The sequence below is a fragment of the Tiliqua scincoides genome, chromosome 6 (assembly GCF_035046505.1).
Source record: "Tiliqua scincoides isolate rTilSci1 chromosome 6, rTilSci1.hap2, whole genome shotgun sequence".
NCBI classification, from domain to species: Eukaryota; Metazoa; Chordata; class Lepidosauria; order Squamata; family Scincidae; genus Tiliqua; species Tiliqua scincoides.
In genome coordinates, this window is record NC_089826.1 from 68,280,142 (window position 1) to 68,292,975 (window position 12,834).

Consider the following 12,834-nt stretch of genomic DNA (forward strand, 5'->3'; position numbering starts at 1 on the left):
CAAACTGTGAGTCAGGACCTAATTTTTGGTGAGTTGCAAGCTGATCTTTGGTGGGTCGTGAAAGTCGAACCCAGTTTCAGTTTTTTTGTCTGGCCTGCAAGTCTTAACTGCACATCTTGCTCTCCAGTTCAACCTTCTGGGTACCTGGAATGTTTATAAATGTTTGCAGGAACAGTCCTTGAATTCCATTTCTAGAATCTATCAAATGTCTACACACACTCATGCAATACATATGTGATAGCAGCCTCGGGTGGGAGGCAGGGCACCAGAATGAGGTCTCTTGTTATCTGGTGTGCTCCCTGGGGCATTTGGTGGGCCGCTGTGAGATACAGGAAGCTGGACTAGATGGGCCTATGGCCTGATCCGGTGGGGCTGTTCTTATGTTCAGGAGCATAGGACCCCTATTATTATTAATTAACATTTTTAATAAATAAAATATTATTGCTTTCTAAATCTCTTTTTTTGTTTGTTTTTAATAGGTCGCTATAGGTTGTCATTTTTAAAGGTGGTTCAGATGCTAAAACAGGAAGCACTGCTTTAGGGCAGTTGGCAAATCAGTTGTTTATTGAATAATGCAAGAAATTCTGTTTATTCTTTTTTTTTTCTTCTTTTTCTCAATGTTATTCTAATAAGACTGTAATCCAGTAACACAACACCAGTGTGGTGATGGAAGATGCATAACAATGGACTGGGTATGCGATGGTGACCATGATTGCATGGACAAATCAGATGAGGTCAATTGTTGTAAGTTATTTGAATGTGTAAGTCTTAATACCAGTATTTTTAAATGTAATGGAGAAGAATATTGCTAGAAATAAAAGAGCAAAAGATTTGTGTGTTGATTTCTGGTATATTTCCTTGTAAACCTTATTGGGGATTTAAAGCTCAATCATATGACTGTCTACTCTATAGTCAATGGAGCTTACTTGCAGGAAAGTGTGGATAGGATTGCAGCCTTAGTACAGAAACAACCAAATAGTATTTATTACACTGAGGAAGCTTCCAAGGTTATCCTGCATGAGGGGAGTGTGAATGTGCATACATACAAATCCTAGGTTGCTCAGAATCTGGATTGGCCCAAGAGATTCTTGTCCTTGGTATAATGCCACTGCTATATACACAGAAGTAGTTGGTGATAGCTTAGCAAATCTAGGAGAATTTTGTTAATTAACCCTGTAATGTACCAGGAAACCATTGTCTCATATTCATACACACATTTATAAGCTTCAGTGAAGATCACAGAAATGATTACAGGACTGAGTCGGCAACTAGAAAGATTTTGATAGCACCAGTTATTACTTGTGTTGTGAATTGTCACTCTGCTTATCTTATATGCATTTAAGTATTACACATAGACCATTCATCTTGCATTTAATGAAGTGGCATATCATTCCATGATAGCTCATGCTACAATAAACGTGTTAGCTTTTAAGGGTCAAACTTTGCTATGGTTAATGTGTGTGCTGGTCTCTTAATTTTTTTTTTAAATATAAACAAAAACAAATGATGCATGAGGGGAAACAATCTGGAGCAAAACTGTTGCAGATGGGAGGAGAAAGCTTTAAATCTTTATCCTTGTTGTGGTTCTGATCCAGATCACATGCTCCCCATGTGCTATTTACAATAAAGATAAAATTAGCACCCAATGGAAACATCTGTAAAAATGCAGGGAGCATAATCCAGATTGGAAACACAATGAGGGCAAAGCCTTATCCCCCCCCCATGGGTTTCCTCTCAATCATTTTCTTGCTGTACTATTTTAGCAAAACTAAAACATTTAAGGGGCGAACACATGCATTAACTATTACAAGCAGACTGACCTTCAGGTAGCACATGACTTTTGATTTGCTTCCATTGAATGCAGGACAACTTAGTTCAAAGTAAACACTCACAAGTTTGTACTGTAAATGAATTTTCAGGAAACGGAGACCTTTTCCAAATTATCAGAACACCTTCCTATCTCTTTCAGCATGCCACAGTCAGGGACTGGCGGAATGCAGAAACGGGCAATGTGTTCCCAGTGCGTTCCAGTGTGACGGGGACAACGATTGTAAGGATGGAAGTGATGAAGAGAACTGCAGTGAAAGTAAGGACATGCTGCAAGTCACTCAGCACTCATATTGAAAAGATCCAGGACTTTCTTGGGAAAAATAAATAGGGACATCTGCATATTTTCAGAAAGAGAGTGGAGTTTTTTGGAGGAGGATGCAGAGTATCCTCTCAAATACGATTATTGTAGTACAAAGTATTCTCCACAGCATTTATCCTCTTGACTTCTGTCCATTTCTTAGGGCACATACTTGGAGGATTTCCTGTGCAGGTCACATCACACAGCTCCTAGTAGCTTAAATGGGGATTATGACAGAGAACATGCCAGGGAATTGTAGTCTCTGCACAAGAGTCCCTCTTGTTGCACCTGAATTTTGTTGCACTTGCTGCACAAGTTTGATTTTGTATTTTATTTATTTATTTATTTATTTTGTATTTTATTTTCTATTTATTTTGTATTTTATTTATTTATTTTATTTATTACTTCCTATCTAAATATACATATATACTGAAGAAACTTAGAATGGTAGAAGATATTTGGCCTTTAATTCAATGAAGACTCATGTGGATCATAAATTTGCTTAGAAGCGATAGCAAATGTCTGGTTTGAACCTTTTGCCACTTTGGACTGGTCAAATTAATGCAAACCAATTTCCAGATCAGTAGTATACAAAGAGATATGCTTGTCCTTTGTCTTTGATTTATCTAGGACCAAAGAACCAAGATCAAAGCCATGAGTTATATTCAAAGGTGCTAAAAAGAACTGCTTTAATTAATTAATTAATTAATTAATTAAATAAATAAATAAATAAATAAATAAATAAATAAATAAATAGATGTGTACCAATGTGTAAAGCTACTCCTCAAGGATATTTTCTTCTCCAACTCTTGCAATGGAGAATAATCTTTCTTGACTGATACTTGTTGGTATGAGACAAATATAGATCTGAATCTATAATCTGCAGAAATATCATCAGTGCTTGACCATTTCAGGGTTTCACTTTCATTTAGCCCCAGAAGCTGTTAAAAAATGTTGTCTCAAAATGTAAAGTAAAAAAAAGACGTGTTTGTCAGCATAAGCCTTATCTTAACCACTGAAAAACCACCATTAGCCACACATATCTGAGAGCCAGTGTGGTGATGTGACTAGAATTCTGGTCTAGATGAAATTGTATTCAAATCCCATCTTGACTCAGCATTTTTTTTTTTGCAGGCGGAGGGGAATCAGGTGAATTTCTAAAAGCCCAATCCTATGTGGCACTGTTGCAGCTGGAATTAGTGTTCTGGTAGCAGAATGTGCTTTACAGCTTTTTGAATGCCGATTCAGAGGTGCTCATAGCTGTGTACCTCCAGGTCACTGTCACAGACACTGTGAAGGCCCTGTGTGTGGTGGTCAGGAAAAGAAGGCCCACCTTGGAAAGTTGTGGGGTGGGCATAACGGAGTGGGTGTAACAGGTCATATTGGAGAGAGGGCCGGGGGTGTACCCGAAGCAGGAGAGGCACCTGGTGCAGGTGACTTTCACTATCCCCACCAAAGTGAGCTGACATATGTCCTCTTTGTGTCCTCAGACTTGCGCCAGCTAAGGAGCTGGTGTGGGTCTGAAAAGACCCATTGGTGGGCATGGGGCTTACTAGGGGTAAGGGAAAATATTTTCCCTTTCCCCTCCCAAGCCTCCTTATCCCCTCACCACCATCACCACAGCATGCAGCCTGGCCCGTTTTGGCACAGCTGCATGCTATGGAGGGGGAAAGCATACAATATTTAAAGTTTGCATTTTTAAAATGTGAAGAGCCAGGATTAAATGAAGCAGCCTTTTGAGCATAGATAAGATGGTAAAATGGGTTTGTCACTAAGTAATGTGTGAAACAACCCTCACTACTAGGGGGAAATCTAAATATGTGCAGTTAACCTCAATTTAGCAGCTAATGGGGAGAAGGAGTATCTGTTAATTCTGAAAGTCTGTTAAATCTGAATGCACTGAGGTCAATGGAGATATGCATGTGCAAAACATATGTGACCAATTTTTAATAAGGCAGAAAATGTTCATTTTTTCCAAAGCCTCTTAAATCAAGGTCTGTTAAATCTAGGGTTCACTGTAAGAGAGACAGATTTTCACTATTTTTGCACGTCATCAATTTATATATGACAGAGGAGAGAGGATTAAAAGGGGTATTGATGACAGAACCAGAGTGAGAACTGTACTGGGAGGGAGACCATTCACATATCAATCCGTTTCTCAGTACTTGGTGATCAACATGGGAATGTGTGAATTGGAAAATTGTGTTTGCTGTGATATGAAACTTCTGCCTGGGCTATTTGATTTGTGATATCAGATCATTCACACATGCAAGGCACCACTCAATGCTGCTGATAATGAACTTGCTTGTATGAATCACCTCTGGGTGGGAACAAGTGTGTTTTATCTCATTTAAACTCTAGGGCTATGGGAGATGAACGTCTTTTCAAATAGTACAACACTGTATTGACTCTAAACTCATGAGATGAGGACAGAGGACTATAAATGTAAGTCAATAAATTAGATAGCACACTATCTAAATAAATTTTCTAGCTTGAGCCTAGAAATTGCAGGGGAGAAAACAGTTTATATGTGAGACTGTGAGTAGAAATGGAAGGAAGTTCTGCCAGTACTGTCATACTATTTCATCTGCCCGATTTACCAGTGAACATTAGGTCACCACCCAGCTGAGTGAGAAAGCAGTCTCCTTTCCACATGCCTCCTTAAGGAAATGCAATTAGGTTAGGTTGATATTACTACCATCATTCATTCTGTGGAAACAGAAATCAAATACAGAGGTCTCAGTGGGTGTGTTTATAAAAGCTGTACAAAAACTTGGGTGTTTATAGGAATTCTGTTTAGACTGCGCCATGATAAGCAAGATTCCATGTGCTGTTTCATGCAGATGCTAATGCATAATGACTTGAGAAGGGAACTCCCATGGAAAAATAGCGTAAGAGAGGGGCATGAAGACCTTACAAAATGTTTCAGTGCACAGATTTTTGATACCTTGGAACCTGTTGTGAAAGTGTGCGGGTATAATTTTTGAAAGTGTATGTGAGTCTCTCCAAACGTCTGTCTTCTAAAAGGTTCCCAATACCTATGCCAAAACCTATGATATTTTGCCCCACAGCTGTGAAGTGGGACGTACATTTAAACAAACAAGCCAAATCAAGGGTGTACTGTATTTACCTCTGTGCTGCACATTTGATGATAGCAAAGCTGTAGATCTGAAAGTTTGAATAACTTGGTGCATGTTTCTAGTTTCCAATTATAAGTTATGTTGCAGCAAAAAGGAAGGAAAACTGGAGGCATGTTATCACAACTTCTTATTATACAGTTTGACTGATGTGGCTTCATCCAAAGTATAGTGAACATTGTGGTTTGGTGAGGTGCTTTGAATTCCTTTAGTGATTCTTAGTTCAAAGAGGATTCAAGCCTAGGTTTCTTGAGATCATTATTCATTACACTGCACAGCTCTTGGAGGTACAGGCTCTGCTGGGCTTTTAATGTAAGGGAAATTCAGGATATGAACTTGCAAACACATGGGTACATGTGGGGAGGGGGGCAGCTGGAGTTTCAACTAAGCCAGACATACACTAAGGGTTCAGTCCTATCCAACACTACAGAACTGATGCAGCTGCAGTTCAGCTCCAGGTTAGGGAATAAATGTTCCCTTCCTTTGATAAGGCTTCTGTGACTGCCCATCCAGCGCAGGATGCAGCGCATGCCCTGTTGGTATGGCTGCAACAGTGCTGCCTGCAAAATTCCTGGTCAAATGGACTATGACTCTGTGAGCCCAATCCTATCCAACTTTCCAGCACTGATGCAGCCACTGTGCAGCCCCAAGGTAAGATAACAAATATTCCTTTACCTTGAGGAAGCCTGCGTGATTGTCCCCACGCCACAGGATGCAGCACACAACCAAGTTGGCAAAGCTGCATCGGTGCTGGATAGGATTTGGATAGGATTGGGTTCAGAGTCTTAAAACGTGAGGCAAAAATACTGGTATGATAACTAAGTATTTATATGGATGAGTAGAATAAATGTTGACTGAATTGTATGGTCAAGTCGTTCTCAAACTTTTTCGAGTCCCTAGAGGCTACTGCCTGATTTATAAATGCCAAGGGGTGTGGCTATAATGGTGATTGGGCAGTGGTGCTCCCCGCCCAGTAGCAGCTTGTTTAACCCTTTATGCTTATTCACTCTGTCAATTTAGTGAACCACCAAAAATTGGGTCATGACCCACAGTTTGAGAACCGCTGGATTGATTCCCATCATCATAACATTTTGTCTATAGGCAAATTCTCAGTGACTTCAAATGTTGTTCCAGGTATCTTTGGTATGGGTGTTGGACAAACCTTTTGTTAATTCTTTCCTGATGTAATATTGTTGAAAGTTTTACACCTCTGTCGTCACCATCACTTCTCACCAACGTTTCCCCCATCTCAGTGCTCCCAAGTACAACCAAGGATGGAGAAATGGCATGCCTTGCCAAACTACTAGGCAACCTGTTGGGATGGGGGTTGGCATTCCGCCTCCATCTGTGATTGGCCTAGGCTGCCAGTCAGAAGCAATCACAGCGAGGAAGGATACAGCTTCTCCCACCACCCCTGTTACTGTGGTGGCTATCCAAACCGACCTAGCTCTTTCTCCTTCCCAAAGCCAGTTCCCTGACTTCTGTTTCTCTCTCATGCTATAGCAGCACATTGCTAGAGTGTGACAAAAAAACAGAATGTTGTAAGCTGGTTTTTGCACTGTAAAACTATTCCACCATTCTGCAATCGTTGCAAAATTTTATTTTGTTCTTCTAGGTCAGGCGCCGTGTCAGGAGAGAGAACAGAAATGTACTTCGACTTCCTGTCCTGATTCCTGTAGCTACTCTTCTCTGTGTGACATGAATAATAGCCAAGCAAACTGTAGTGAGTAGGGTATTGATTTATGCCATTATTACCTCTCATGTATGCTACCAGTAGCTTCCATGTACCTTGCACTGATGATAGCGTACTTTAGGACTCGGAGGAAAATAATTTGTTTGTTTTAGTTTCTGCTGACAATTAATGGTTTTGTATCTCAGTGTTGAAGTGTTTTTGATTAAATCAAACAAACAAAAGGTTCAATCAGCCTACTTCATACATGAGGGTTATGTTCCAGAGTTAGTATCTAGAGCCAAAATTACATATAGTTAAATTTACCTTGAAAATCCCTTAAAGATGTACTGTGTGTTTAAAAACTATGAGAGACTGATGAAACTGAGAGAACAGCAGCTTCGTTCTCTGATCTCACACTCACTCTGGGGCATGTATTTAGTTGGTGGAATGGTTAGTGGAACTGCCTGAACTATTTAAATTATTGCTTTTCTCTGTTTTTTTGGGGGGGCAAGCACATGTAGTTGAATTCACGCAAGTGAAGTCTGCGTGAGACTAAAGTTAACAAAATTTAATATTCATTTAATATTTGTGAGCAGGTCAGGGCCATGGGGAAATGGTGCCTGAAGCCCCACTGCAGCCCTCCTGCCAGTAGGATACATGCCTCTGCTTTCTTATCTGGTTCAGTGTAATTACCATCACAGTAATTTACTTGTGAAAAATGTCCTGTGTTCTTCTTTGGAGATTGCTTTCAAGGAAGCTAAGTGATATGATTATTATTTATGCCTGCATTGTTAAGACTGCCAAACTTTCACAAGTCACTTCACTCATAATCAAGTTTAAGAAACAACTTTTTAATTATGTTTTCTTTTTTTATTGTGTATTCGCTGGGAGAATGATTCTCTAGATCAGCCATTTTCAAGCACTGTGCCATGGCACATCGGTGTGCCGCGGATGGTCTACAGGTGTGCCACGGGAGTTTGGGGGAGGATCATTTGTTAGTAGGGCCGCTAGAGGATGCGAGCCCCACACTGTCACTGTGGTGTGCCTTGTCAATTATCAAAAAACTGATTGTGTGCCTTGACAATTTTAGTGCCTTGTCAGTGTGCCATGAGATGAAAAATCACTGCTCTAGATAGTATAATGAGACTATAAAATAGTTGCCTGCCTGTGCAACCTGGCTTGGAAGCAACTGCTAAAGGCATTCCCCTGCATTAGCAACCTCTAATGCAGTGGTTCCCAAACTGGTGGGTCATGACCCGTTGGGGGAACTGGAAGCAGGGCATTCCTCCTTAAGGGGAATGGCCCTGCTCTGATGGCAGTGACAGCATCGCAGGGATTGTGGCGCTGCCACTTCCAAGCAGCTTTTCTACTTACTTGGGGGGGGGGCAGTGCTGGCCTCCTGCAGGGTCCTGGAAGCTCATAGCCCCATCTGATCTCCTTTGCAGCTACTTCCCTCGAAAACAGAAAGCAACTTTAGATCAGAAATAAGGGCTGTTTACAGCAGCCAAGGAGGAGATCAGAGGAGGCTGCAAGCCTCCATGCCCCTGCAGGAGGCCAGCGCTGCCCCCCAGGTAAGTAAAAAAGCCCCCTGGAAATAGCAGCACATGCAAACTTCTGGTTCCTGACCCATGCAAACACCTGGTTCCCAACCCCACTGCAGGAATTTGGGAACCACTGCTTTAATGGGTTCTAACAATGGCACTTGACTAAAATACAAAAAATCCAATGGAATTTTTTTAAAATTTAAAATAATGTAGGCAGGGGGACTGTGAAAGGGACAAACTAAAAAATCTGCTATGGCAGATTTACCTAGTATAGCACCATCATTTGCTATTAATAGTGAAACACCTTTTCAGGTCTAACTGCACAATTAAGCTCACGTGTAACTAGACCCTAATTTGTGTTTTTGAACAGGTTTCTGTTGTGGTCAGTTTTGAAGTAGAATCTTATACACTCAGCAGTGTATCTGGCCAGAACTTACTCCAGAACTTACCCAGCACAAGTCCGTATAACAGTTCTGGAGATATTTTTGTATACCATGTGAGGCCTCCCTGTGGGGGAGGGGAGGGCCCACCTGGCCTTTCCGAGGGGGACCCCTTGTGGAGGCCTCAAACTTGTTCCCCCACAAGAAGGGGGGGGGTTGCATCACCCAGTTCCCCTTCTTTGGGTTGGCAGCATTCATTAGTCAGGAGCAGGGGCTGCTAGCAGCAGATCCTACTGCCTGCTCTTCTAACTCCCAACTGCCTTGTCATCCCTGGCCTCCAGGTATATGTAGGGCAGACCCCTCCCCTTTGGCCCCTCCCCTTCCCTCACAGGGATGGTATAAAAAGGGCCTGTCTCTGGGCCTGCCCTTCCCTGGGCTTACCACAACTGCTCCCCTTACTCTCTCTGTTTCCCTCCCACCTCCTCTCACCTGGAGTTGCCAGGGTTGTTCCTGAGAGGGCTTGGAAGGCTGCTGCCTCTGCTCTGGTCCAGAAGCCTCCTCCCTGGGTAAGCTGGGGACTCGGGGGAGGAGGGGAACCCTGACACACCATTTGTTAGTTCTTCCCCATTTCAGGCCCCATGGATGCTTCACCACTATTCACATACATACTCCAAGGCTGCAAGAGGCCTATTCCACATTAGGTGTATTTTTCTAGTACAGTCTGAAGCTAATGTCTCAAAGAAAGAACAATCAAGAGCCTAGCTGAGTGGTTGTGAGGCGGAATGGAACACCAAGACTTCATTGGATGAGTGGCCCCTCCTCAGGAGCTGAGCTCCTGAAGTGTTAGTTTTTGTCTTTTGTTGGCCAAGATAGATGTTGCTCTCAATTTCTTCATCATTAACTTTAACTAGTGATGCATGTAGCACACGTAAGACATTTTATTAGTATCCTTTCACATCCTCCTGAGTATGCAACATTTTTCATATTTATATTATTTGGCAAAATATAGCAACAACTGCTTTCCAAGTCCACAGCCAGGATCCAGTGGCCCACATGATGATTTATGTACACATAGTGAGGCTTTTGAATCCTCTTTTCAAAGCGGCTCTTGTGCTATTTAGCAAGTTGCTCTTGAAAGATGGGGAAACTGAGAGTGCGTCATGAGAAGCTGTGGGCTGGATTCAAAAGGAATATCAGTATGCAAATGGAAGCACTGGAACATGTAGAAATGGACATGTAATTCTCAATATACTGAACTTCCATGTAATGGTGTTCATCAGGTTTCTAGATGAATCTTTGGATGTTGATTGGTTGATACACATTCCCACCTGAGGCCTGTAGTTGAAGGGTGAGATTAGTTGTGCATGACTATATCTGAATTGGTTGCTTTTCTTTTTCTGAACAATTATTGCAATTGTAATTTAAAAAGGCCACACAAGAGACTTTATGCATAACTTGATGTGCCTCTTTAACCATGAATGTCATGTATTTGAGTAATTGGTTCCCTATTTTATTTTCCGGGAAGAGAGCTTTGTGTTTTCTCCTATGCCATTTTGTGTGCAGTATTTTATTTGTGAAAAATGAATCAATTATAATACATGTCTGAAAGAGGAAGAAGGCTGTATGGCACATGAAGTGTCTATTCACTCCATACAATTGTTGCATACATCTAGTAAGCAGAGGTGTTCTATACACCCCTGCTAACTGGGAAAAGAGGCACCTTTTAAAGTGGTGTCCTCTTATATTTAGCAAGGGGAAAGCAACTATCTCTCTTTGCCCTGGCATGGCATCTTTCATCTTTCCCAGTCGCTGTTCTGGTGTCTCTTCTGTATTTTTTTTTAAGAATGTGAGCCCTGTGGGGGCAGGGAACCATTTAGTGATTTATTTCTATGTAAACCGCTTTGTGAACCGCTGTGTTGAAAAATGGTATATATATGAATGATCTGGATTAATTGCACAAGTTTCTGACTGATGTGTGTGGCACATAAACACTCACTAGTTGAATTCCTCTGTTGAAACATCTGCTTTTGTGTCTAAAGCTTTAAATAGATTTAAAACAATCTGTCCTCCTTATATTTTAAACCAGTCAATACTGGTTTGAAACTCTGTGTGCTAAGGTTTACTAATAGTACAATCCTAAGCAGCATGCGTGTCAGCATAGCGCTTGCTGCACCAGGGCTAGCCACCCCAAAAGTTCTGTAAAGCACTTCGTGATGGCATAGCAGTTGCCAGCTGTGGTGCAAAGGCCCATACTGGTAGAAGACCCAGCACATGCTAGACGTGGTACATTTTGCACCAAGCTGTGTGGGCGCAGGGATATGGGCAGGGGAAGGGTTGTAATGAGGTGGGGGAAGTGCATCTGTTGGGGACATGGTGGGTGGATCAGGCCTGAGTCAGAGCGGGGGGGATTGTTAGCAGATGTACACTCTGTACCCTACCCCCGTTCCCGGACCTGATCCGCCGACACAGCTCCATGGGGGGGGGGGGAATTGTTAGCAGTTGCACACTCCATACCCTTTCCCCCTTTCCGGGCCTGATCCATCAACACGGATCCATTTGGACTTGCACCAGCTATTTAGTTTGTGCAGGTCCAAGTAGACTCATTGTGACTTCTGGGGCTTATCCCAGGGAAAGTGGATGAATGTCTCCTTACCTCAAGGAGCCCACCAGCCTTCCAACTTCCCTCACAGGATGCAGTGTGGCCCATGCTGGGCCCTCTGCATCGGCACAGCAGGGGATTGAATAGGATTGGGCTGTGTGTCTAAGGGCCCTATCCTATCCAAATTTCTAGCATCAATGCAGCAGCAATGCAACCCCTAGGAAAGGCAAAAAACATTCCCTTACCTTGGTGAGGCCTCCATGACTCTCCACCACCACTGGATGCAGTGCATGCCCCATTGGCATAGCTGTATCAGTGTTGGAAAGTTGAATAGAATTGGGCCTTCAGAGTATTTTTGTTACATCTTTAACTATTTAAGAATGAACAAATTTTTAGCTATAAACAGTTGCCATTAGATGAAATGGGGATCAGATTAGCATTATTTTAATTGTACCAATGGAGATATTACGTTTAAAATAAACTTCAGGGTAGCAGTTGAAGCTTATTCCTTGAGAAGCAGGTAGTTGAGAAAAGCAGGTAATTGAGTAGGATGGATATAATATAAAATTGAAAGAATTCTTCTGGAAATCAACCTCGGGAAGTTACCTGCCTAAAACAATGGAGAAAAGTAATTGAGATACTAAGTTGATGGAAGATGCTGGCAAGGAATATATACAGTGATCTCCAGATGGTACTGCACTCCTTGAATTCTTTTTAATGCACTTAGGTTCAGGTCATTTTGGAAGAGTTTTAAAGGAATTTATGTGTCCATTTGTTGGACTGCACCAAATACATCTTGTTTGGAGTAAAGAGTAAAGTCAATCCATGAAATAACTGGGTATAATCCATTTGAAAAATCTTCAGTCTTGTTGGAAAAGATTCAAGAAGTGATTAAAAGGGGAGCTCATGACTTTATCTAATAATTTTGGCAGTAGAGACAATACAACTATAAATGTATATACAGTCACCTCACCTCAGCTTAAAAAGATAGAGAAAAACAGAAGTGTAGATAGCAGGAATGGGAAATCCCAGCGTGGCTTGACTCAAGTCAAGTTGCCGAGTCACCGCCCCCTTCAACTTGACTTGAAAAGAGTTCTAACGGGGGCGCTTTCCAAGTCACCCTTTAGTGACTCTAATGGACTTGAGTTGAGTCACTCCCCCCCTTTAAAAAAACCCGATGTGGAAAAAATGGGGCTGCTGCCGGAGAGTGTGTGAGTTGGAGCAAATCCCCTGATGTCTCTGCCCATCTGTTAAGAGGGCAGGAGGAGTTGGAGGGATGGCAGGAGAGCAGGGACAGAAGCGGAAAGAGGGACAAGGGTCATGTGCAGCAGCTATGAGGCTTACCAAGATGACCCGATCCTTGCACCTCTATTC

The 12,834-nt window shown here is 42.1% G+C and overlaps 1 protein-coding gene across 5 annotated transcripts in view; it reads left to right on the top strand.

Moving 5' to 3' along the window:
* CORIN (corin, serine peptidase) overlaps window positions 1–12,834 on the top strand; it is a 128,590-nt gene that overhangs the window by 72,135 nt on the left and 43,621 nt on the right. For all 5 annotated transcript variants that reach the window (XM_066632035.1, XM_066632036.1, XM_066632034.1 and 2 more), the window contains 3 exons: window positions 634–744; window positions 1,970–2,086; window positions 6,881–6,988. In XM_066632035.1, coding sequence (XP_066488132.1) covers window positions 634–744; window positions 1,970–2,086; window positions 6,881–6,988 — 336 coding nt within the window. The remainder of the gene's footprint in view (window positions 1–633; window positions 745–1,969; window positions 2,087–6,880; window positions 6,989–12,834) is intronic.